This window comes from Vairimorpha necatrix, chromosome 3, assembly GCF_036630325.1.
Source record: "Vairimorpha necatrix chromosome 3, complete sequence".
NCBI lineage: Eukaryota > Fungi > Microsporidia > Nosematidae > Vairimorpha > Vairimorpha necatrix.
In genome coordinates, this window is record NC_088818.1 from 1,044,234 (window position 1) to 1,070,427 (window position 26,194).

At 30.2% G+C, this 26,194-nt stretch overlaps 2 protein-coding genes across 2 annotated transcripts; one reads left to right on the forward strand and one right to left on the reverse strand.

Moving 5' to 3' along the window:
• Nucleotides 1-21,189: 21,189 nt before the first annotated feature.
• On the reverse strand, nt 21,190-21,714 carry VNE69_03260 (oxidation resistance protein; the record flags this gene model as incomplete). Its single annotated transcript, XM_065473122.1, has 1 exon — nt 21,190-21,714. One exon carries the CDS (start codon nt 21,712-21,714, stop codon nt 21,190-21,192), a length of 525 nt encoding a protein of 174 aa, XP_065329194.1.
• A 3,506-nt stretch (nt 21,715-25,220) lies between these two features.
• Nucleotides 25,221-26,126, forward strand: VNE69_03261 (serine/threonine-protein phosphatase 4 catalytic subunit (PP4C); the record flags this gene model as incomplete). The annotated part of the gene is made up of 1 exon (XM_065473123.1): nt 25,221-26,126. One exon carries the CDS (start codon nt 25,221-25,223, stop codon nt 26,124-26,126), a length of 906 nt encoding a protein of 301 aa, XP_065329195.1.
• Between the last annotated feature and the right edge of the window lie 68 nt (nt 26,127-26,194).

Sequence of the window (26,194 nt, forward strand, 5' to 3'; positions counted from 1 at the left end):
AGGAAGAAACGGGGACCAAACTTACGCGAAACTTAGAGACGGGATACTGAATAAAGCGTACCCACATCATCTATTCTCAAATGTAAGCATTAGATTACTGGAAATTAAACAATACAAGTATGATTTGATAGAAGAAATGTTCGTGGAGATTCATGCCAAACTAGAAGTGGCTTCGTATTTAGAAAAGTACACCAAGAATGAATATGAAAGAAGATTTAACGAAGTTTGCTTAAATGCACTATCAGAGTCCACAAAAGATTATGTCATGAAATCAGGAGTTAAAAATGTTAAGGAAATCATTAACTTACTAATAAATCTCGAGAAAGAACTAGTAGTTAGAATAAAGAATGATTTGGATCTAGCCAGGTGTAATCAAAACGAACCCAGAGAACCCATGCAGAGAAAAGAAATGAACCGATGGTGTAGTGTGCATAAATCTAAAACGCATAACACCAGAGATTGCTTCAGTAAGAACACTAGGAGTCAAAATAATACCCCTAGTGCCGATACAGAAGAATCTAAATTAAACAAAGATATTAAGTTTTCGCATTGTAAGGTAATTTTAAAAGAAAAATCGGAGTATTTAATAGTACAACTCCCCATTTCTATCAATGACCAGATGGTAATCGCTATATTAGATACAGGATGCACTAAAAGCCTAATAAGTGCAAAAAGGTGAATCAATTAGGAATTATTACAAGAAAAGATAGAGAAATATGCTTCATATTCGGAAACGGCCATCAAAAGAAGTCGGCAGATATAATAGAAGAGAAAATTAAAGTGAACATGTTAGATCTTGAACACCCAACAAGACTACATGTAATAAAAGAACTATCAGCAGATATAATTTTAGGAGTGGAATTTTTATGCGAGAATCAAATACTTCTCAATTTTGCTACACAAACAATATATTGTAATCAAAAGATTATCAACATGGTAAATGGACTACCTCAACCGTACGAGGAGAATAGAGATTTACTACTTCAGAAATGCTTTTGGATAAACAAAGAGACTGTCAGTTCCGGAAACACTTCCAGATTAATGAAATACATGGAAAATAATGATTTATATAAAGAAATGAAGATTAATAAAATTTCATTCGAAATCAACAACAAAGAGGATTTGAGAATAACTAATAAAAAATACTCAATCCCGCACAAGTATCTGGATGCAACGAAACGAGAGATACAGAGACTCTTGAATGAGAAAATAATCCAATACAGTGAATGTAAGTACAGCAGCCCAGCTTTTGTCATTGCCAGGAAGAACCACGAAATAAGATTAGTGGTAGATTATAGGGAACTTAACAGACATATAGTTGATGAAATAGACCTATTGCCGAAAATAGAAGATATGATCAATGAGGTCAAAGGGGCGAAGTATTTTTCTAAAATCGATCTAAAAAACGGGTTTAACCAAGTACCTATATAAGAGAACTCAATGAATGTGACAAGCTTTAGAATTCTAGGGAACGCATACAGATATACAAGAATCCCATTCGGCATTGAATCGGGTCCAAAATTATTCCAAAGGACTAAAATAAAATACTGGCTGAAATACCCCAAGTAGTAGTATATATAGATGACATCTTAATATACACATCAACCAAGGAGGAACATAATAAGATCCTAAACCAAGTACTAGATAGGCTGTCTAGTTACGAAATAAAAATTAACTTTGAAAAGAGTATATTTGGCGTTAAAGAAGTCGAAATGTTGGGACTTATAATAAATGTTAACCATTTATTTATTAAGGGTTCTAAACCCTACATCCCCCCTCCAGACGGGTAGTCTCTCCATCTTCTAAACAACTCTTCCTTATCTCTTTCAAATCATAATGCCTCTTTTTAACAATTTTACCATCCAGTAGTCTCACAATATATGAATCATTTTCACTTATAGCTACGATCCTTCCGCGACCCGTGAATCTTCCCTTGTCTGTTTTCGCACGTGTACCTAAATTTTCTCTCCTAGCGATTCTTACCTCTTGGCCTACTGTAAATGTCTCTCTGTGTCTTCTCTTGAACCGACCAGCATATTTTCCATTTTCATCATTTTCAATTATAACTTCAGCAGTTTGATCTCTCCACGCTTCCATCGGCGTACATTTTATTGCTGTATGTAGTGTATTATTATATCCTTTGATTGCTCTTTCTATCTTTTCAGAAATATTCCCATCATTTTGCTTTATCAATGTCTCTCTTATAGTTCTGATGCATCTCTCGATTCTACCATTACTCCTATGAGCTTCTAAGCCCACTTTCCTATGTTTAATATCATTAATACTACACCATTCTTTAAATCTATTACTTACAAACTCTTTTCCGTTGTCTGTCACATATTCCTCTGGAAATCCATCTTCCCTTATCCACTTTTTTAATACCTCTATAACTTCACTACTCTCTTTACATCTCAAATTCGAACCCCACAACCTTCTAGTAAAGTAATCAATACCCAGTAACACATACCTATTCTCTCCACCTATGTCCATTAAATCCAACGCCACTTTCTCCAATTTCTTTCTAGTTACTACGAAATCACATCCTCCTGGGTTTTTCCTATTGTTAATCCCACATATTTCACAATTCTTAATTACCTTATTAATATGATCTTTCATACCAGGCCAATACCATCTTTGTTTAATGTTATAATAAGTGCCTTTGACACCTCTATGGTTTAACTCCTCATGTACTCTTGTTATTTCATGTTCTCTACTATCTAGGCTCAATATCTCTTTCACCTCACCTGTGGAAAATTCCCAATACTGTTTACCGTCCTTTTCTTTAATATGTTTCTGCTTTTTTCCCAAAATTTGTTTTTCGATCACTTCTTTTCTCTTGTTGTCCTTTTCTTTTTGTTCATCCGAAACTTCTACCTGATCATACTGCCTACTTAACGCATCTGCATCTGTCATCAACTCCCTTTTCACATACTCTATTGTAAAGTCAAACTCTTGAATCTGTTCTACCCATCTGTTTATTCTGTTATTATTGAAGTATGGCTTATTTCTGATCTCTGCTAATGCTTTATGATCCGTCATCAAATGAAATTTCCTTCCTCTCAAATCACTTTCAAACTTCTTTATTCCAAAAAACACCGCCAACATCTCCTTCTCACTTATCGTATATCTTCGCTCGGTAGGAGTCAACATTTTCGATGCCCATTGTATCGGAATCCACTCACCCTCTTTATTTTCTTGTAATAGAATTGCTCCGATCCCCGTATCACACGCATCAGTTCTTACTCTAAATAGCTTTTTTCCGTCCGGAATCTTCAACTTTTTCATATCTCTCAAGCCTTGCTTCATATCCTCAAAGGCTCTTTCCATATCCTCCGTCCAATTCCACTTAACATCTTTCTTTAAAGCCTCAGTAAGCCTTACTGTTCTATACGCATAGTTGGGAATAAAGTCTCTAAACCAACCAGTTAGTCCTAAAAATCTTCTTAACTCTCTAACATTCTCAGGTTTTCTATATTCCAATGTCTCCTGCTTTTTAATCTCATTCGGTCCCATGACCTCCCCATTAATTGTTACTCCCAGCAACATCACCTCATCTTTTTTGTATTGTATCTTTGTTTGGTTTATTCTCAACCAACACTCTTTAAACTTTTTAATTACCCTCTCTAGTAACTCGTCATGCACTCTTACGTCTTTTCCATGAATAACTATATCATCCATATATACTTCCACGCCTTTACCTCTGAATTCATCTAAAACTCTGTTCATTACTCTCTGCATTATATGAAGCGAATTCTTAAACCCCATAACCATACTATTCCATTCGTATACTCGACCATTCACTTCAAATGCTGTTTTGTGCTTATGGTGCTTCTCAATCTCAATATGATAAAACCCTTCTTTTAAGTCGATAACCGTAAATACTTTTGACCCCTGTGTGGCTCTCATAATATCCTTAATTAACGGTAGTGAGTACGGGTCCTTGTCAACCAAATCGTTTAACGCCATCAAATTGCTTACCAATCTTACGTCCCCATTTGGGTTTTCAAGTGCTCTTATTGGACTCCTCCACTCACTTTTGGAACGTCTTATAACCCCTCTATTTTCCAACTTATTCAAGTACTCCTCAAATTTCACCCTAAGGTAGTATGGCACATTCTGCCCTCTTTTCACAACCTTTTCACCTTGCTTAGTATTTATTGGACACTTCTCTCCTGTGAGATATTTTATCTTTTCTTCTGATTCTTTAAAAACTTCCGGATACTTTTCAATTAAATTTTCTAACTTATTTTCTGTTTTACATCTTTTCTCTTCATTGTTGATAATTGGTTCTTTCTGTAAAACTTGTTCCTTTTTAATTTTATATTTTTCCCTACCAGCTACACTTTCATAACATTCTCTAGCGTAATGCCCTTCTTTCTTACATATAAAACATTTTGTAGTTTCTCTGATTTCTCTTCTTTTCCTATACATCCTAAGATTTTCTTTTCTTTCTTCCCTAAACTCTTTCAACACTTTATCCATAATCTCTTTAATCATTTCTTGTCTTTCTTCTGACTCTCTCTCAAATTCTGCTCCTTTTTGTAAGCCTTTATAAATTTCCTCCCAACTGCTCCTTCCGTCACAAAAATTTTCAAAAATATAATCCTGCAAGTTCGCAGATGCCAAATCCATAACATCTTTCCACTCAACTTTCAATATTAACTTTAGTCTCTTATCTATCCTAATTGCCTCTTTCTCTAATGTTCTAGCCTCTTGACTACGGGACTCTCTTGTTTCCCTGTTCATCCTTGTGTTCGCCATGTTAACCATTTATTTATTAAGGGTTCTAAACCCTACAATAAATGAAAAAGAAATCCGGCCTAACATAACCAGTATTGATAAAATAATGACAAAATTGGACATTTCAAAACGTAGAGAGCTACAGAAAATCTTAGGTGTCTTAAACTGGTACAGAGAATTTGCGCCAAATTTTAGTGCCAAAGTTATGGCTTTAACCGATAAACTGAAAGGAGGCGACCAAAAAGTAGAACTAACTGACAAAGAAAAGGGAATTATAAAGAATTTGGTCAGCGAAATTAAGTAAAATGGGAGATCGGTAGCCCCGAATTACGCAGAAGAATTCTGCTTACAGACTGATGCTTCCGAGAAAGCCATGGGAGCTGTATTATTTCAACAGCGCGGATGCATTGGATATTATAGCAAAAAATTTACCGTTACGGAAGGAAATTACACAATTGTCGAAAAAGAAATGTTCGCAATTTTACAAAGTTTAACATTTTTTAAAGGGATTATCATGGGCTATCCGGTAAAAGTTATGTGCGATAATAGAAATTGTCTATTTGATACCCAGAATAATAACAACAGAATGATAAGATGGAAGATGATGCTTAATGAATATAATTTTACACTAAAAGGCATAGAGGGGAAGAAAAATGTAATCGCAGACCAGCTGTCACGAATAGCAGAGGAAGTACTACAAGTAAAAATAAATAACGGAGATAAAGCGAGTAAAGCTTTTAAAAGGGAAGTAACGGTTTCGGAAACAATGAAGAGCAGTAAGATACGCATACGCCCGAATGAGAGCGAAAGATTTATTAAAAATATGCACTTAAAAAGCAAGCATGCAGGAATGTTTGTTTTATACCATGATCTGAAAGATTATTATATTATGTATAAAATGAAGGAGTATCAAAAGGGTAGTTACCAGCTGTCAGAACTGCAAAGTCAACAAAAAATTCAGCTACCACAGATTTGAAGAGAAAGCAGAAATCACAGCTAATACACCTTTTGAAAAAATATGTTCAGATATATACGGCCCATCAAAAATAAACAAAAAGAAATGGTATATACTGACGATCGTCGATGTTTACACCAGATACACCAAAGTGTATAAATTAAGAGAAATTTCAGATAAGAGAGTTGTAGAGTGTTTTGAAAAATGGTGCAAGGAGTTCCAATATCCAGAAAAGGTAATTACAGATAACGGAACTCAGTATACGAGTAACCGAGTTTAGAACTTTATGAATAAACATAACATAAAAATTATACATGTACCCAAATACCTCCCTCAAAGCAATGGGATCAGTGAGAGAACGAATAGTACCATATCAGAAATAATTAGATTATATAAAACGGAACCTCTGGAAAATATAATAGAAAATATCGAGGTGAGACTGAATAAAAACTTTAGAAGATCGATAGGCTGTGCACCGGAAGAATTAGTCACAGGAAAAAATAATTTGATCCCAATGGTAGAATTCGGGTTAAGAAATTAGTAAGAATAAGGAAAAAGAATCCGTCTAAGAAAAGGATCAAAGAAGTGAAAATCGGAGATAAGGTGTATGTCAAGAACTTTCAAGCTAAGAAATGGGAAAAGGTATTTACAGGGCCACACATAGTAGAATCAGTGGGAAAAAATAACCGATGGATCAAGGTAAAAGGAATCTATGAATGGATTCACATTGCAGACACCAAAATATAAAGTGAAAGGAGAGGCAGATTATGATATCCCAAATATCATAAAATTATATTTTATAAATATTTCCCTCCAAATTTCTCAGTTTTCCCTCCTAAAAGTATTTAAATATTTTATTTTTAGAAGGGTACGATAATGAGGACAAGAGAAACAACAAATAATCTAAATCCAATAAACAATAATATTTTAGACACGTTTCTCAGTGGTGGATACCACAGGTGTATTGAGCCAGGCGTTTTCGTTTTTCATCAGACCCATGAAAGTGGATCTCTAGTTATATTATGACTAAGGATGTATCCTATGGGAATAAACTTTTCGGCGCTACTTCATTTTCTTGCCCCCCCCCCTAAAAAAAACATCAATAAAAAGATACAAAATCGTGTTATTTTTCAAATCTAAACATTTTTTCGAGGGGGCAAGAAAATGAAGTTAAGGTATTTTTTGTCGATTTGAGAATTTTTAAATGCCTCCTGCAGATTCCTCATTAAGGGGTTAAAAAATTTTAATTTTTTAAACCCTTAATGAGGAATCTGCAGGAGGCTATCGCGAGCTAAATATCTGCGAAGATGCGTGCTTTAGGAACAAAGAAGCAGCAATTGATTTTTTTAGATAATGGTCTTCTAAAAAGATCGATTGCTTGCAGACATTGTTCGACATCAGAACGAACTGTTCTTATGAACATTAGTGGATGTTCCGGCTACATTGACGGTAAAGCTTATCGTTGTGTTAATAAAAAGTATGGTTCGAAGAGCTTACTTAAAAATGGTACGATGTTTAAAGGGATAAGCTTTCCATTTCACAAAATTCTTAGAGCATTCTATTGCTGGGTATTTAATTATACTACTTACCAAGCAATAGATCTTTGCAAGATATGTGAAAATTCATATCTTAAAATCAAGGATACAGTGATGGAAATCATTGCTTCTAAAAGCGATGATAGCTACCAAATTGGAGGAACTTCTGTTCGTGTACAATTTGATGAAACCGCCATATGCAACGGGTTAATTGTATCTAATCCTTCTTCAACTTTGGATTTCATGCCTGGAATTCAATGGATTATAGGCGGCGTAGTAGAAGGTAATTGTGGAGAATTTGTTGTTGATTTGCTACCTAATCGACAATCTAGTACTATTGAAGACTTTTTTAGACGCAGACTAAAACGTGGGTCTATTACAATTACTGATTGTTACTGTTCATAACCATCAGCCTCTACAAATTTTGGGAGTGAACATTACATAGTAAATCATTCGCTTGGATTTATAATGCAGAAGGAGACCACACAAATAATATAGAAAATTTGTGGTCCCATTTGAAGAATGAATATAGATCGAGAAGTCGTGTTAAAAGGCATAGGATAAATTTATTTCTAAAAGAATTTGCTTGGAAAAAAAGAAAAATCAATCATTCTAAAAATGATCATAGGTGTGCTTATATAAAAATTCTAGAACTTAGTAGGTTGGAATAAATAAAATTTCTTTTTATTGATGTTTTTTTAAGGGGGGGGGGCAAGAAAATGAAGTAGCGCCAAATTATTGAACCCAAACAAAAAAACAAAAGCAGAGGTTGTAAGTTCCGTCGAGGCATGAGACGTAAAAAAAATGCAATTTCGGTTAGAATGGAGATGTTTGGTTGTCTAACAGAAGAGAAGATGATGGCTTACATCAGTTGAGGGACCCGGATACCGGATAGGTGAAGACGTGGAGGTGCAACGAAGAGCTATTGAGAAAAAGTATTAACTGTAATAAGATCTAACATAGGATATGTGCAGATCGAATGTGGTGGTAATCCCACTATTCGCACTTAAAGTTATAGTGGATAGATAGCTAAATTATTAGTGTTCAAAAATCCAGAGAGATTTATAAACAAAAGAAATCATAAAGAAACTATGTTGTCGATGAAAAATGAGATGGCAAATAAAATCCGGATTCATTGTTGGAGAGACATGCGTAAAGGAAACCCACATGCCCATAGACTTTGAGTATTTAAACAGGGAAAGAAGTACCGTAAAGACCAATACAAGAAGAATTAGTAAGACGCGAAAGAATATAGCGCAGCAAATGGTCGATAAACTTAAAAATGCACTTTTATTTCGAGAGCCAAGTAGTATGTGTAGGAAGTAGTAAAGATAATTTTATCACCCAGTACTAAATTTGGCGCGGGGATGTTGAGAATATATATTTAATAATTTTACTCTTAACTTACTGTTGGATGGCTATAAATAGCAATATTATTATTAAATACCCCTTATGTCTACTATTCTCAACATGGCACCCGATACGGAAAACTCGTATAGAAGGATGGAAGCACCCAACTTCAGTTTAAAAAGTGCAGTTGTAGATTGCATGAAGTTTGAGATATATTTTAAAGACAAAAATATAATTGTAGATGAGGAAAAAATAAACACCGTCTTATTATTTTCAGACGATGAAGCCGCTTATTTCTTGTACACAAACAAAGAAAAATTTACAAAAATTACATGGCGAACATTTAAGGGAAGAATTTAAAATACATGGAAAGTAAGCTTTAGAGAAAATTTTAAAATCAAAACAAAAATATAATGAAGCAACAGCAACTTGGATAAAAAGAGTTCTTCCCCTGGCAAGTGCAGCCAAATTGCCTCAAGAATATAGTAAAATGCTCATTAAGAATACATGTGTTAACTTAGATTCAATGTTGATTATCCAAGAATGTTTGATGGAACGTAATATTTACAAAGAGAAAGAAATGATACTAAAAGATAAAGATGAAGTGGAATATATTAAGAAAACTGTAAAAAAAGATAAGAGCTAATAGAGAGACAGTAATGAGAAGAAAAAGGGTTTCAGAGCCAAGACATAAAGAACTTATTAAACAAACTGACAAAACTGAAATGAAAAAATTTAATCAATTAGTAAAAGAGCCTATAGATTATAACAAAAGTGATAATGTAACTGAGATAAAACTAAACAGTGTAAATATCTCCGCTTTTATGGATGAGGGATCAGATGTGAACATTATCAATGAAAAGAAAGTAGAAGAAAGAGGACTTATTGCATTACCCTGTGAACATACAACAATAAAAAACGTATTTGGGGTAGTAACAGAACTGACTAAAAAGGTAGAGGTAACATTAAAAATCAATGATATTATACTTACTCAGGAATGTTATGTAGGAGCTTTTAAGAATTCCAATGAAGACATAGTTATCGGCAGGCCAACGTTAAATAAAGTAAAAAACTTAAAAAAAACTTTTGAGCTTGTATGAAAATTTCCAAGGGTTTTTGATGGAAAGACAAGTAAAGGATACACGGATATAATGTGTGAGATAAACACGCCGATAGGTAAGAAAGTGAATATAAAATACAGAAATATACCACAGGCCCCAATGAAAGGAGCACAAGAAACAATCAACAAATTATTAGAACAAGGATATATAAAATGTTCGACATCAGCTTGGTGTAATCCCATAAGACCAGTATTGAAACCAGATGGCACTGTTAGAATTACAAAAAATATGCAATTTCTGAATAACCTAGTTGAAGATAACAACTATACAACACCTGTAATGCAAAACATAGTAGATGCCACGCGAGGCAAAAGATTTTTTACAGTTATAGATCTGACAGATGCCTACTATTAAATATACCTGAAACCTGAACATAAATATAAAACCGCATTGTATTTTAAAAATAAACTACACCAATACACACGGATGCCACAAGGCTTTAAGAATTCACCTGGCATGTTTCAAATGATAATGGATAGACTACTAGAAAACCACCTTGAAACTGCTCGTTGCGTCTATTTAGACGACATAATAATTTTTGGAACAACAGAAGAAGAACATGACAATAACCTAGCTAATGTTTTGACAATACTTGAAAAAAACAACTTCGAGGTTAACCCAACTAAATTATAATTTAAACAAGAAACTATTAAATTATTAGGAATGATGATCGATGGAAAGAAACAATATCCAATAGAACAAAATCAAAAAAGGTATTAGATTTTAAAGTACCAACCACAGTTAATGAGGTACAACGATTTCTAGGATTAGCCAATTATTACAGAAGGTTTATCTCAAACCTATCTACAATTTTTGCTCCGCCTTATGAATTACTTAAAAAGAAGAATGAGTTTATATGGAAGAAGGAGCAACAAAAAGCATTTGATATTATTAAAGAAAGAATCAACAGTAAGATTGCTAGACATAAACCTGAACACGACAAACTCTTTATACTATCCACCGACGCATCAAATACAGGAATCGGTGCATGCCTAGAACAAGAGCACAATAACGAAATTGCAGTAGTAGATTGGGCATCAAAGAAGCTGACAGATGCTGAGAAAAAATATGGAATTACAGAAAAGGAATTTCTAGCGATGGCTTGGTGTATTACACACTTTGATTATTATCTACGAGGAAGAAAGTTTAAAGTAATAACAGATCATTCTGCAATTTTATTATGAAAGACAAACACATTTTTGGAAACCTACGACTAGAACGAATGAGAGAAAAATTACAGGATTATGATTTCGAAATTGAATATCGAAAAGGCAAAGAACTAATAGACGCCGATGCAATTAGCAGGATTTATGAGGATCCAAAAGGAGTTGAAGAACTTAGAATTAAAAATTAAAACGTATTAATCGCTTCTGATGGGAAGTGGTACTATAAAGTAAATGAAAATGAAATTAGATATTTCCCCGAAGTTCTTGAAAGAAAAGATATTTTATATAAAGCACACGAAGTACACACCGCGCATGGTGGAATAAGTGCCATGACTTACGAATTGAAAAAGAACTATTATTGGCCAAAAATGACAGAATCAATAACAAATTATATAAAAAACTGTGAATCATGTGTCCGAAACGATCAAAAAAGCTTAGGAGGTGAAGAATTTGTAGAAACACAGAGACCGTTAGAAATATTTGGAATAGACCTAATGTTTATTGACCAGAAGACGACACTTATGACTTGTATAGATTACTTTACACGTAGATGTATGATGAAACCCTTTCAATCAAAGAAAGCTAGCGTTTGTAGAAATGCAATAACAGAAATGTTTCAAGAGATTGGAGTTCCAGAGATAATTATTACACAATGGAAAAGAATTTACAGCTACAACTATTAAAGAAATCATGTCTAATATGTTAATAAACCACCATAAAATTTCTATAGACATGCATCAGTCTAATGGTAGGATAGAAAGATTACATAGGAAAATTTGGCAAGCAAAAAAAAAAATAGAATGTAATCAAAAGGAAACATTAGAAGAAATTTTATATGATGTAGAAAATAAAATTAATAATACATTTAATAGAGCAATAGGTTGTACCCCGAACGAAGCATGGGATGATCCTGATAATAAAACATTGAAAGAATTGAATAAAAAAGATTCAAAATACGGAAAATAATTTAAAAAACTTCCAAGTGAAAAATTTGATATTGGAGAACAAGTGTTTATTCAACAAAATCCAATGCAGGCACAGGACAAGCTCAACGATAAATACATTGAAGAGGGAATGATACATACTGTGTTAGAAAATGACTCTTACTTAGTAAAAGTAAACGATGAACTGATCAAAAAGAGCCACTCTCATCTCAAATCAGTACCAACTATATGATTGCTTGTTATAAAAGCCAAGTTATAAAAAATACTAGCAGACCGTAAATGTATTTTTAAGCAGGAAGTTGGATGGCTATAAATAGCAATATTATTTTTAAATACCCCTTATGTCTACTATTCTCAACACTTACAATTATCTTTAACAAATATAATCCAAAAAAGAATAAAAAATTTGTTTTTGTGACGGCCCAAGAAGTGGGGGGAAAAGTAGCCATAGATATAATCGGCTCAGTAGAAAATCGTTTTTTTTTTCTTGCAAGTAAGAGGTAGGGAGAAACCTTACATAGGGACCAGAGGGATTTGGGTGTGATCCTCATCCAACTGGTACTGTGAGATTCTTACTCACTAAAACTCCCTCCAGACAACTTTCCGGTGCAGCAAGCTCCGCCGTATCCATTGAACTTTGGCTCCAGGAGACACTTATCATTTATACCTCAAATCGCGTCCAGAGTGACCTCACAGCGGATATACTTTACAGGCATTGTTATCTATAACCCGAGGAGAGACATCATCGTACTGACTCAAAGGTCCCTACAATCATCCGTATTGCACACACGGCTCCTTACACGACCACATCCCCAGCCCGGCGTTTTATTGGGCTGCGTTGACCACCAGTCTCCCACTAGTTTCGGCCACCGTGTCACAGAATCATGTAGGATAGGGTCCACGAGACCTTCTATTGCCCTACTTCGTTTAGTCTCTTAGTTAGCTCTAGGATCCCACTCTAGAGTGCACCAGCCATGGGCTCTAACTAGGCCGTACCCATTAAATACTTTTATGTGTCATTAAGTCACCAAAGGGCGATACTGCTTTTTGGCCTTGAGGTGCGTTTCTACACTAGATGCTAATCCCCTTGTTGCTGGACAAACACAAGTTTCATTGAATCAACTTGAATATTATCGTGGACATTTTCATCATTTGAGTTGTTCAAACTGCATCATAGAAAGTAGAAACAATTTTGGTGCCCCTGGGAATCGAACCCAGCCATTGCTCAATGGAAGCATTGCATTCTACCACTGTGCTAAGGGCACCTAGTAGAAAATCGTATATAATATCTGAAATCGATTACTTTACAAGAAAAGGATTTGCCAAGATAATAGGTAGTAGGCAAAATCGTAATGTGCTCAATTTTGAGAAAAAACTACATAAAGATTTAAAAATCCAGATGCTAATTATAAATTTGTCTGAGAAAATCTGAGCAACAAAATCCAAGACTTTGCCAGAGAACAGAAATTTGACTGCATTATACCTCCTTGTTTCATCATTAATCAAATGGAAGGTTAAAAGATTTAACAGAACAATGCAAGACTTGATATATAAAAATAAAAACGACAGCCTTCTTACAAATAAAGCAACTTAAGCTGTAAGGGTATATAATGAGTCATATCACACTGGGATAGAGATGGCCTAAGAAGAAGCGGCGAAATAAGAAAAAGATCGAAAATTAAGAGAAATACAATTCAAAAAAAGAATCAAATTAATGAAGAAAACTATGATATACCAAATATCATAAGATATATTTCTAAATTCTTTCCCTCCAGATTCGCCCAGTTTTCCCTCTAACATTTCTTTAAGTATTTTACCCGGAGGGGGGTACGGAGGAATAGAAAGAAGAGATAAAATTAATAATAAAAATATTTTACATACTTTCCTCAGTGGCGGATACCACAAAAACCCAACAAAAGGGGGAGGGAATACAAAAAAAATGGTGATATTGTTTTAATTAAAATGGGAGTAGGCTTAAATAGAGACAAGCCCAGATTTAAAGCTAGAGGAATAATTGTATATAATGCAGGTGAAAATCAATACAACATTAAGGCGAGAAAACGGGTTATCAAAAGACACGCCTCACAACTTAAGTACATTATAGACGAGCTTTCCTCTTGACCAGTGGGATGTTGTTATTATTTAAAAATTTATATTTTTTTTTTCTTTGATTTTATGAACAGTGATCTTGAAAACAAAAATTTTAATATAGAGATATGTTGACAATATTAACAATTATGAGGGGTTACTGATGTTATATAAAAATAATATTAAAATTCGTCTTTCAAATTTAATAAATTTTCTTTTAAATATCAATAAACATATACATATAAAGGCTAAAGGTGCTTTAGATCCCCCTCTGAGGGTGTCCACTTTATTTTTTCGAACCCCAAAAACGAAGTGCAAAATAAAGGAGGAGCAGGTTTGGGGCCCAAATTACTAAGCACTTATGACATTAAAAACAAGAAATAAGCATACATTTATGCCCAAATTATATTTTAATATTAGTTTTTACAATCATATAAATTAACAAGCATTTTTTACCGTTCTGATTTTTTAGAATTGGGGACCAAAACGCCCCCTCTTAGGGTGTGCACTTTATTTTATTGAACTCAAAAAAACAAAGTTGAAGCAATCATTAGCACTCAAATTACTTGCATCTTTAAACATAAAAAATACCAAAAAAATAAATATTCGAAGACGAAATTTAATTTAAAAAAAGAATATAACCATAAAATTATATAATTCTAAATAATTTCTCATATTTAAAATTAATTTTTTGATTAAACAATTTTTATAGATCTTTGAACATTTATTTAGTTTTTCTTATATAAATGTTATTTATATTTTAAATTTTTGGTTAATTATTAAGGTAGTTTTGGAAGAAAATCTCTTTTTATAATAAACCAAAAATTGAAAAAATAAGAAGGGCAAAAAAGAAACAATACCTTAAAAGATTATTATAATTATAACTAAAATTATTTTCCGTTGTGTAAGCATATATTTATTTGTTATATTTAATGTCATAAGTGCTTAGTAATTTTTGTCCCCTTCCTGCTCCTCCTTTAATTTGCACTTCGTTTTTGAGGTTTAAAAATAAAGTGAAACAACTTTGGGCGGGGTCTTTCGGATCCCAGCTCCCATATAAATTGTACTGTAAACTTGAAATTGATTTACTCGGGTAAATGTTGCAGTGTTAATCACATATCATCAACTATAATGAAAAATTTATATAAAAATAACTTTATGGATGTTTAATCTGTACTTAATGCTTGTTTAGAATAAACATCAGAGACTAGTAGATTTGATATTATACCCTTTACGTTAAAAGTTATCGACACCTGCATTATTCTGTGTATTATTTCACTAATATCTCCTATGTATTTTTAGATTGTATGTGTATAGGATTCAAATTAGCTAATATGCTACTTTTAATCAGTTTTTTTTAATGTTGATTCAAATAACGCCAACCCATGACTTTTAATATGGAAGTATATTGTTTCTGAGCCAAAGGTTTGGATAAATTCATTTAATGCAATTTCATATTTTCAAACTAAAGTGTTTTGGTTTTTTAAGTTATCAGTTGATGTAATGTCGTAGTTATTGATTAAAAATATTTGATACCATATATATTAAAAACAAAATCTGAACAATATTGAATGGAAAAAAAAATTTAGCCAAATTTTGCACTCAACTGAATAGATGTTTTAAACATTTTGCACTTAAAGATTTCTTTTTTTTATTACAAAAAACGCGAATCTGTATGTCGAACATATAGATAAAAATAGTTTGCATATAATTGTTCAATGAAAAAAACATCACACGACATACTTTAAAACAATACCGACTTTTTGCACCAAAACATATTGATTATTCACAATGGAAGATTTATTGTTTTGAAAAATATAATTATTGTATAAGAACATAAAAATACGTTATATAAAATTTATTTCCGTATAAAAAAATATATCTTATAAAAAATGTAAAATATTAAAAACCTATACAATTAGAGAAAATCCTGTGTAAAGATTTATTTATAACGCGATTATTACTAGAATAAATCCAATAACAGTAATATACACTAATGATTTGCTTGAATTATTACTTACCGAATCTTCATCCACTTCTTTATCGTAGTTCTCTACTTTATTTTTCCTTTTTTTCGTTTGCGGTCTATAAGCTGCATTGTTTTGTTGAGAGGCTGGATTGTACTCATAAAAAGTAGGTCTAATGTAGGGTTGTATTCTGTGGTGCGAGCTGCCTCCCCGGCCGACCGGCTTGTTTGAATAGTTGGTATTCTTAAAATCTTTATCGGTTTTTATATTCCCCATGCCAACCTTAAGGGCTAGAAGTTCATTCTTTAATGTTTTATGTTTAATTAGTGTCAAACATTATAATTTATTGGGGGGATGGCCATTCTCTTGTACAGTTTCTTATATTGTGACAATATAACAAATATAGACATTTTATTATTCGTCTTTTTTTGTTGACAATGACGCAAGTGTTTACGTCCATACTCGGCCGTGATTTGAGATATGACAGACGTGGGTTTAAGCTAAGAGACCTATTGAACTGTATAAGGGCCAGAAGGATGTCGTATGGCACGTTCATTCAGAAAACTTAAGATTTTACATTATAAACAGCGTCGATTGTTTTAAAGACATTAGCTATTTCGTTCTATTCTTGTTTATAATAATTAGATTTTACTGGTTTTAAATGATAATCGTTCGGGTTGGAGCACATAAATGCATGTTTTTGTTACCTTCGATCTTGATAATAAGAGCGCCAATTTTAAGTAATTTTCCGACATTCTCATGTTATTCAATCTTCTTAGACATACTCCATTATTATCATTTGGCCCTTTTGATTTTATTTCTATTCCTTCACTGCCTCAGGTCTTTATAGAATAGGCCACTTTGTCTTTTGGATCGCCTAAATTTAACTTATATGTCCTTTCTCTCTTTAAGACTAACATTTTTGAATACTGCAAGTTGCAATTTAATTTTTATTAGCCCCCATAAAAATTTTATTTATATTTTACAAGTTTATAACATTACTAAAAAAGACTTTGAATTGACATTCTTAAACAATTAAATAACGAATTCTCTAAAACAAACATACTAGTATTATAAAATTTTTATGATGACTTTGATCACTTTTTATTATAAGCGATAATTTGAATGTCCAAAGTCGATTTTATATGTCATGCATATTCTTATAAAAATCAAATTTTCTTGACTATCAAAGTTATATTTATTGTATTTAGTCCTAACAACAAAGATGAATATGTAAATCTAATTAAAATTTGTAGAAAATATATATGTTGTAGAATGTTAAAAAATTGATTATTTATTTTCATGATTAGCAAGGTCGGGCCTAAATAATTAGAATCAAAAAAACATAGGACAGAGTATCGAAAAAACTTTTATTCAAGTATTAATTGCCTCATAATTTGTAAATAGCTATTCAATCATCTATACCATTTGTATTTGCTATTAAAATGCAGAATAAATTATAATAACAAAAACTCGTGTGATGACATAAATGCACGTTTTTGTGGAACACGGTGGAGCAAATTTATCTAAATATAAATAGAACTCTCCGATTTGCATCTACAGACCTTTACATGGTCAAATACTCAATGTGTGTTCAGAGAGTACACAGCCACAAAATCAGGTTCATAATATTTTTTAATCAATATATTATATAGCGATTTTCAAATAAATCAAAAAAATTAAATTATTCAACGACTAAATTTTACGACATCAGGTAATGAATATATTACTTCTATCTATTGGTTGCAAACCAATAATCAATGGGATCACTAACAGAGGATGCTATTTATACTTAAAGGAACAAAAAAAAGTATATTGTCAAATATGATCGGATTGCTTTTATAAAAAACATGCTAATACCTAAATTTGATTCTTACATTTGTTTCTATCAATTACTAAATTTCTAAATTGTCGGAAACGAATTCTTTAGCGTTAAATTATATACACATAAAATTAATGAATCCCCTGTGTAAAAATACTGTAATAAAAGAAATTCGCACATGTAATAATGTGAAAGAATTCTATTATTATAACTAATAAGCAGCTTATTTGGATTTACAGTACTGTGAAATACACACTAAGAAGAAACTTTTTTAGTGATGTTTAATGTTGTCGTAATAATGAATATAATCCAATTTAAATATACGAATAAACTTTCAAAAGACTCATTAACAACAAAATTAACGGAAGTTAAAATGTACAAAAATCTGTAAATAGCAAAAATGGCGAGTAATATAAACATATGGAAAATAAAAATCATTGAAGATTCACATTTTAAATAAAATTACTTTATAAAGAAATAAACTTCTATATAAGAAATTAATAAAAAATTTTATGAAGTATTAATAAATTTTATTAAAAAAAAGTATGTTTTTTTGTTTTTAAATAAAAAATTTAACTTTTGATCTCTTAAAGATGCTGTAGATAATTATCCAACAAGTGTGGTCTAATATTGGAGTTTGATCATATAAAAAGACACAAGATATTAAGATTTGTAACTCTTAATATGTTAAAATATAGTTCCCAGAAGTTAAAAATACACATGGCCCCAAGTACCAAAAATTTTATTCTAATTGATCGGAAATAAAAATCAAGACGAAAGATCTACATATTTTAAAATATCCACGAACTTCCGATATTTTTATTTTGACAAGAAGAAAAGATAAAGATCAGTAGTTGAATATGAAATAATAACTATGATCGAATTACTATAGTTGAGAATGTTAAGTTAAAGAAATATTTAGTCTTACTTTAGAAATTTAATACCATCTAATAATAGTTTTATAGAGATGACATGTGATGGAGAAATTTCAATTTTTACTAATGTACAGGATAAAGATAAAAATCAAAACTTTCGAAGCGTACATACAATATTTTATGCCGAAGAAGGCTCTGGTTCTAACTATTTGGATCAAAGACTAGAAATACGATCATTAAAGATACATAAGAAGAATAAGTGGAATAGTGGGCAGAATTGTATGTGCACTAGCTACAAGATAACTGCTACAGAAATGGCATGCGAAGAGAATAGTAAGTAGTATAATATTAGATTCAAATAGCATTTATTACTTTGTTATTTGAAATCTGCAATTCGAAATTTTAAAGCGCTTTTAAATATAAGTACAATTTACATCTATCATCTGTTAAAAAAATATTCAATAAAATATAATATTTTATGGTATCTTTGCAAAAATAAAAAATTTTTACATTCCAAAAAATTAACAAAATTGGAACATTGTATGTATAAAATTCATTTAATGTAAAAACGCCATAATTTTTTTTTCAATTTTACTACACAGCATCAAAAAAAGAAACTATTGTTGTATATAATACTTTATATGGACTGCAAAAAAAGAAAAATAATTTAGAAAGGCCACTTTATGTGAGCATCATGCACATACAGATTATATAGCGCATATTTAACATTACAATCCTTTTCGAGATTCATATATTTCGATTATTATTTTTTGCTTGTTGCAAATCATTACATAATAAAAAAGAATAAGCTTTATTAAGTGTTTTCTAATTTTAAATATGTAAGAAAATATCTATGACCAAAAATATAATTGTTTTGGGCCAACAGTGAGCTTAGAGAGACTCACAAGTTACAATTATTAAAAGAAACAAGCATCTAACTTATATGAATAAAAGAATTAATAAAAATATAAATGATTACATTGTAATTAATTTTAGCATAAACAAGCCATGCAGGTAGCCCAATTTATTTTCTCTAATATTAGAGACTTTTAAAATTCAACCCATCTTTATTTTTTTTAATTTACAAAAAAGTTTGCAAGATATTTTTGAAAAGATCACTATATACCCAAATTATTTAAAACAGAACCAAGCCACAGAAACGTACTGTAAAAAAAAACATGAATTTTTTGCTATTACAAATATAAAATAAAAATCTCTTCGTTTATATTTCAAAACTAAAATACGAAAGTAATATTATGTGTTACAAAATGATAATATAATTGCTGTGATTAGTTTGTGAAATATTTACATGAAAATTAATAAATATTTTAACGATCAAAAAAAAATATTATGAAACAGAAAAAACTAGAATATTTTTGGATAGTCAAACCAAATTAATTTAAATAAGCTACCATAATTTTTTTGATTTCTATAACATGTTGCTAATTACATAATTTTCAAAATGCTTTAGCGAAGAATAACATTTAAAAAATGATTTATCAATTTTTAGCATAATTACTTTGAGTACAGATAAACTTTTTTATATAATTTGTTAGTTTACAATTTTATTTATCTCAAAGCACAGTAGAAAATATCATTTTTTATTTTTCTAGCTTTAAATGCCGATTTAGATGCAATTTAATTAAGTTGTCGAGCAATAGTGAATTTTAAAAGAATTCCCGCCGTGTACAGAACCCAATGTTATATGAATAGGAATTTACAGAAAGATTTGAATACTTTATGTTTATTTTCAATTTCTTAGATTGGAGATAAAAAAACATATATGAAGGGTTGCCCGTCTTTAAGTCTTACAGTGTCTAAAAACAAACTAAAACGAAAGGACTACTTAGCAAATAAAGCGAAAAAAAATTGCGATATAGTCATGTAGCTTTTTTTCATCATAAAGCTCTTGGACAAGATGGTCTAGCGAGAGCTTCTAGATTTAAGTCTAGACCTAAAATGATTTAGAAAAAACAAAGATCTGAATAAGAATTTAATGAAAAATCAAATACATAGTGTCATGAATATATTAGGCAATTGACAAAAAAAGATAGGATAAAAAAGCATATATTAGAAATTTGATGTCAAGAAAAGTGTAATTGTAATAAGGGATAAAATTGTAGAAATTCACCTAATATGAGCCGATTGAACCCCATTACATAATTTGACTATTTTATTGCGCGAAAGACAATCATTAAAACAAGTTGATAATGAGTGTTAATCATAAAGATTATAAAATAAAATAACGAACAGTAATTTCCAATATTCTAGTAAATAAAAAAAAAATTGTTCAATAAAGAACTATTTTGAAGAAAAGAAACTGTTTCTAACGAAAAATTATAAAAATTTGAATATAAACTAGAGAATTAGACATGATACTAAGCTGTGTTTTCCCTATTGACTTTGTGTATCCCATTATGTTCTTAAAAAAAAGATTATGACACTTATTGAACAATTCATGGATAAAGTTTTGGAATCAGTTATATTATATCTTCTTAGGATTTTTTCTACCAGGCAAAGTAAAAATCATATTGACCGAATGCTCTTTGTTGGTAAGAATTTTTTGTCTATCTGAATAATTTTTTATATTGTCTTCTAAATTTTTTTATTTTATAAAAATATAATTTTATTCAATGATATTCCAAATTTCCAAATAATTTATCTTAAATTTTTTATCGTTTTTAACAAAAACATTCTGTTCACCTTCTCTGATTGTTTTTTTAATAAAAATACTATAAACGCCCTCACTACATCCAAAAGCTAAAAATTCTTCATTACAGATTATTTTGACTTCATTAAGTTTTAATGAAATTACTTCATGTTCATTAAATAATTTAACTTTTCGTGCACCATATGGGTTTAATGCCAATTCTAAATGTTCTTCAAAATATATTCCTATTACTGTATTATTTGTTTTAATTAATAAAATAAATGGCTTCTTTTTACCTAAAAAAGATGAGATTAAAGATTTATATGAAAATCCATGTTCATAGGTTGAAAACATCAGATTCCAATTGCGGCTATATTTATATCTTAGATCTATAAGTTCTCTAATTTTATTAATTATTTTTTTATTTAAAAAAGAGTTTTTGTATGGAATTGTATTTAATACAAGATTTATAGGAATTTTGTCTAATTCAGGAAGGTCCATAAATTAACCACATTTTATTTTTTATAATTTTTTGTGCACCAATAGAATTACATAATAAAACATTACATTTATCTAAAAATAATGTAAATAATTTTGACACTTTCTCTAAAAATTTGTTTCAATAAAGTTTTTGTTTACAAGATGTTAGAATGATTTTAGATGTAATTTTTTTTATTACTTTTTGTATAAATGTTACTCATATTTAAGATGTTACTATATTTAAATTTTATAAAAAATTTTAAAGTAAAATAGTGCTTTATAGCCCTCAAATTGCTTTTCTCACGATCTACAAATTTATTTTAAAAAACATAATAAATTTTTAATAACCTTTTTTAGTTGTAATAAACCAGGACTTTCCCAAGCTTAGAGTTGGTGGTGGTATTTACATATTTTAATTGTAAAAAGATTATAATGTTTTATAAATACCCATTCCAAATTCCAACTCAAAAACTTGATAAATTTTATAAACTACTTAAATTTAACATTTATAAAATTTTCATATTCTAATGTAATAAGAAAACTAATAAACAATTTCAGGTTTACTTTCAGCAAAAGATATTATTTAATTGCAAAATATGCTTTTATATCATAGATAGATAAAACTTTTATTTGTTTTCAAGTTGTTTCAAAAAATTTCAATGTATAATTTTTCAGATTACCGTTAGCTAATAAGAAGCTCCTAGATTTTATAGAATCTATAAATGAAATTACTGTGCAATATTGCCTCCGAAATGTCATTTTTATTTTTAATATTGTATGTAGCTTGTTCGGGCGTCTGCTCTAAACTTTTTCTTGCACTTCTTTTTTTAAATTGCAATTATCTATATATTTTTTAAGATAAGAAAGAAAATAAATTGTACAATACGCTTAGTGCAACACATACAAATTTTCTGTGCAAGATTCTTGTATTTTTTCAATTGCGTAAGAGGCCAATTTTTTTTCTTGGGCCTATTCTGCAGATCAAAAAAGAACTAAGAATAGTTTTTTTAATAAACTTGAATATTGTCCAGTAATTAAGTCTATTTTATGTTTATAGTACAACCACAAAGCTAAACGCCTTATTTTGTTTAAACTTAAACTATTGCATTGTTTTATGTCTGAATTATAAGGTTTAGCAATTATATAGACTTTATTGAACTTTTAGAGATATAATTAGACTAGATGATTTTATTTCTTAAGTTTTTTTTGATTTACAACGTAAATATTTAAATTTTTTTTTATATATCTGTTGAAGATATATATCAATAAATTTAACTCTTAACTTACAATTATCTTAAACATGGTATTGTATAAAATTATTGAACCCAAACAAAAAAAAAGAAGAGGTTGTAAGTTTCGTCGAGGCATTTGACGTACAAAAAATGCAGTATAGGTTAGAATGGGGATGGTTGGTTGTCTAACAGAAAAAAAGGCGATGGCTTGGACTAGTCGCCGGACCCGGACAGGTGAAGATGTGGAGGTGCAAAGAAGAGCTATTAAGAAACAGTATTGACTGTAATAAGATCTAGCATAAGAGACGTGCAGATGTATGGAGTGGTACATTATACCATTAACATTTAAGCTATCGTAGCTAGTAGCCGAATCCCTAGTGTTCAAAAAATTTAAAAGAAACTTTGTGTCGTTGAAAAATGAGATAGGCGGATAAAATCCGGTTTCATTGTTGGGGAGACATGTGCAAAGATAGTCCACATGCCCATAGACTATTAGTGTTTTAACAGGGAAAGAAGTGCCGTAAAGACTAATACAAGAAGGGATAGTAAGACGCGAAAGAGTAAAGCGCAGCCCATGGTCAATTAACTAAAAAAAATGCATTTTTATTTTGAAAGCCATGTAGTAGGCGTAGGAAGTGTAAGTAATTGCATCACTCAGTTCTAAATTTATCGCGGGGATGCTGAAGATATATATATATATATATCAATAAATGTATCCTTTAACTTACAATTATCTTTAACAATATCTATATCAAATGTTTCTTATAATCAAAATAACTTAACTATCTACACAGAGCGGCTACTTTGTCGTGGTGTAGATTTTTTTACCAATAAAAATATTATAAAAACGGGTATTTCTGTAAAAAAATTTGAATGCTGAATAAATTTTTCTTGAATGATAGCTTGAATAACGATTTTCAAACTATGTTTCTAAAATCAATATAAGTGTTTGAGAGGCTTTTATGCTTGTTGGTGCACATCAGATATAATTTTTAATAAAGCGTCACTTACAATAGCAATAAAATTTTTATGTAGTGTTTTGTTTTTAATGCCAAAAAATAGAGCATGCAGAGAAAGAATGAAAACCACAAAGATGTATGTTTTTATAGAGAAATTTTATAAATTTAGTGAAGTTTGTAGAAAAAAGTAAATGCAATTTTTTTATGTCGATATAACAACTGAAAATTAAATATGCTTCAGTATTGAGCTAAATTTAGAAAGCTTTAATTCCTGAGGAAGAATTATACTCACCACAAAGACAGCTTTATATTTTTTTTGTGCAAATCCTTTTTGCCATCGTTTTATATAACATATTTATAAATATTACTTACAATGCACAAATTACTAAAATATAATCAACGTAAAGATCTATAAAAATTATCAAGTAGTGCCACAAATAAGTTATATAGTATTTTATTCATCATACTAGTGATAATATTCTTGAAGATGTATAACTACAAATGCCTTAAAATTAAAAAAATAGAAGTAAGAATGCAAAGATTTTAAAATTAACATTTGTATAGTCTTTTTATTAAATCAATAACGTCTTTTACAAATTAAAATTGGCAAAAGTTTTATTTTATAAGTCAACTCATAAATAAATTAGTTTAATTTCTGGCAGTAAGATGTTTAAATTTTAATTTTGCATATGTTTATTCTATAAATTGTAAATTTATAAAATTGGCAAAAAAAAAATTTTCCACAATGATTCTCAATGGGAGAAAAATTTTTTTTACAAATTTATAGTTATATTAAAATTTGCAGTTAGAAAGAAAATCTATAAACCATAATTAAATTTTTTTTGAAAAAAGTGAAAATAGTTCATTGGCATAGAATAAAATATAAAAGATATCTAATTAATAAATATATTATAAATTGTAGGTTTTTGTTTTCTTGATGAATATAAATTATAGCTTTTACAATGAATTAATTAACCTAGTTTATAGACAGATAAGAAAATTAATCTTTCTTTAACGAGTAAAGTAAGGGAGAATTATATGGAAAAAAAAAATTAAAAACTAAGCAACTAGATTCAAAGGAAGTTACTATTAAATCGTTTACATTTGTATGAGTGCATTGTAAAATGCTTTCTAAAAATTGGAATAAAATAATTGGCTCTAATTGCAACAATCAATGGAACTACTAGAATAAAAAATTTAATAAACTATTGTTTTTGAAGTAGTTGCGTTAATAAAAACGTACAAAAAGATGCATTATCTTCAACTTATAATTTATTTATTTATATGAGAGATATCTTTAATTGTTTATAGCCCTAAACAATACCAATAACCCTTTATGTACAAAAAATGTATAAACAAGATTCTTTCTTTAACTCTTTTAACTACTAATGAAATTCAAGAAATTTGTGAAAAGGCGATAGAAGTTCTTATTAAAGAATCAAATTTGCCAAATGTACAAAGTCCAGTTCTTGTTTGTGGTGACATACATGGTCAAATTTACGATCTAGTAGAAGTATTTAAAATGGAAGGAGATCCGAGTAAACAAAAGTTCATTTTCCTTGGTAATTACGTAGACAGAGGAGAAAACTCAACTGAATGCATTTTTCTTCTATTAATTTATAAAATTTTATATCCAGAAAATATTTATCTTATTAGAGGAAATCACGAACAGAAAACTGTCTCAAAAAGTTATGGGTTGTATGACGAAATATTAAAAAAGTACGATGTTTATATTTGGAGACTTCTCTGTGAAGTATTTAGTTTTTTTAATGTTGGTTGTATTGTTGATGGTAGAATATTCTGCGTCCACGGAGGAATTAGTCCTAAGACGATGTCAGTTAATAAATTAAAACGAATTGACAGGTTTGTGCTTGACACTTCAGATATTTACGAAGATATTCTTTGCAGTGATCCACACGACGAAGAAGGCTTTAAAAGTAACAAACAAGGTATAGGCAGTTTATATGGGGCAGATGTAGCAAATAGTTTTTTAGAATGTAATGATTTGACGAATATTATAAGAAGTCATCAATTTGCTTTTGAAGGTTATAAATTTCATTTTCCCAATAGAAATGCAGTGACTGTCTGGGGAGCTCCAGATTTTTTAGGGAAATTTGGAAATCCGGGGAGTTTTATGAGAGTCAAAGAAGATTTGGTCATTTCAACTCGAAGATTGTGCATTTACAATTACGCAACTCGGAGTGTAGCAAGCCTTGAAGCGCTTTATGATGAGAAATATTAAAGATTTTACAAAAAAATCCACTTTTTCTAAATTTATAAAAAAAATTAAAATTTTTTTTATAGTTCGTT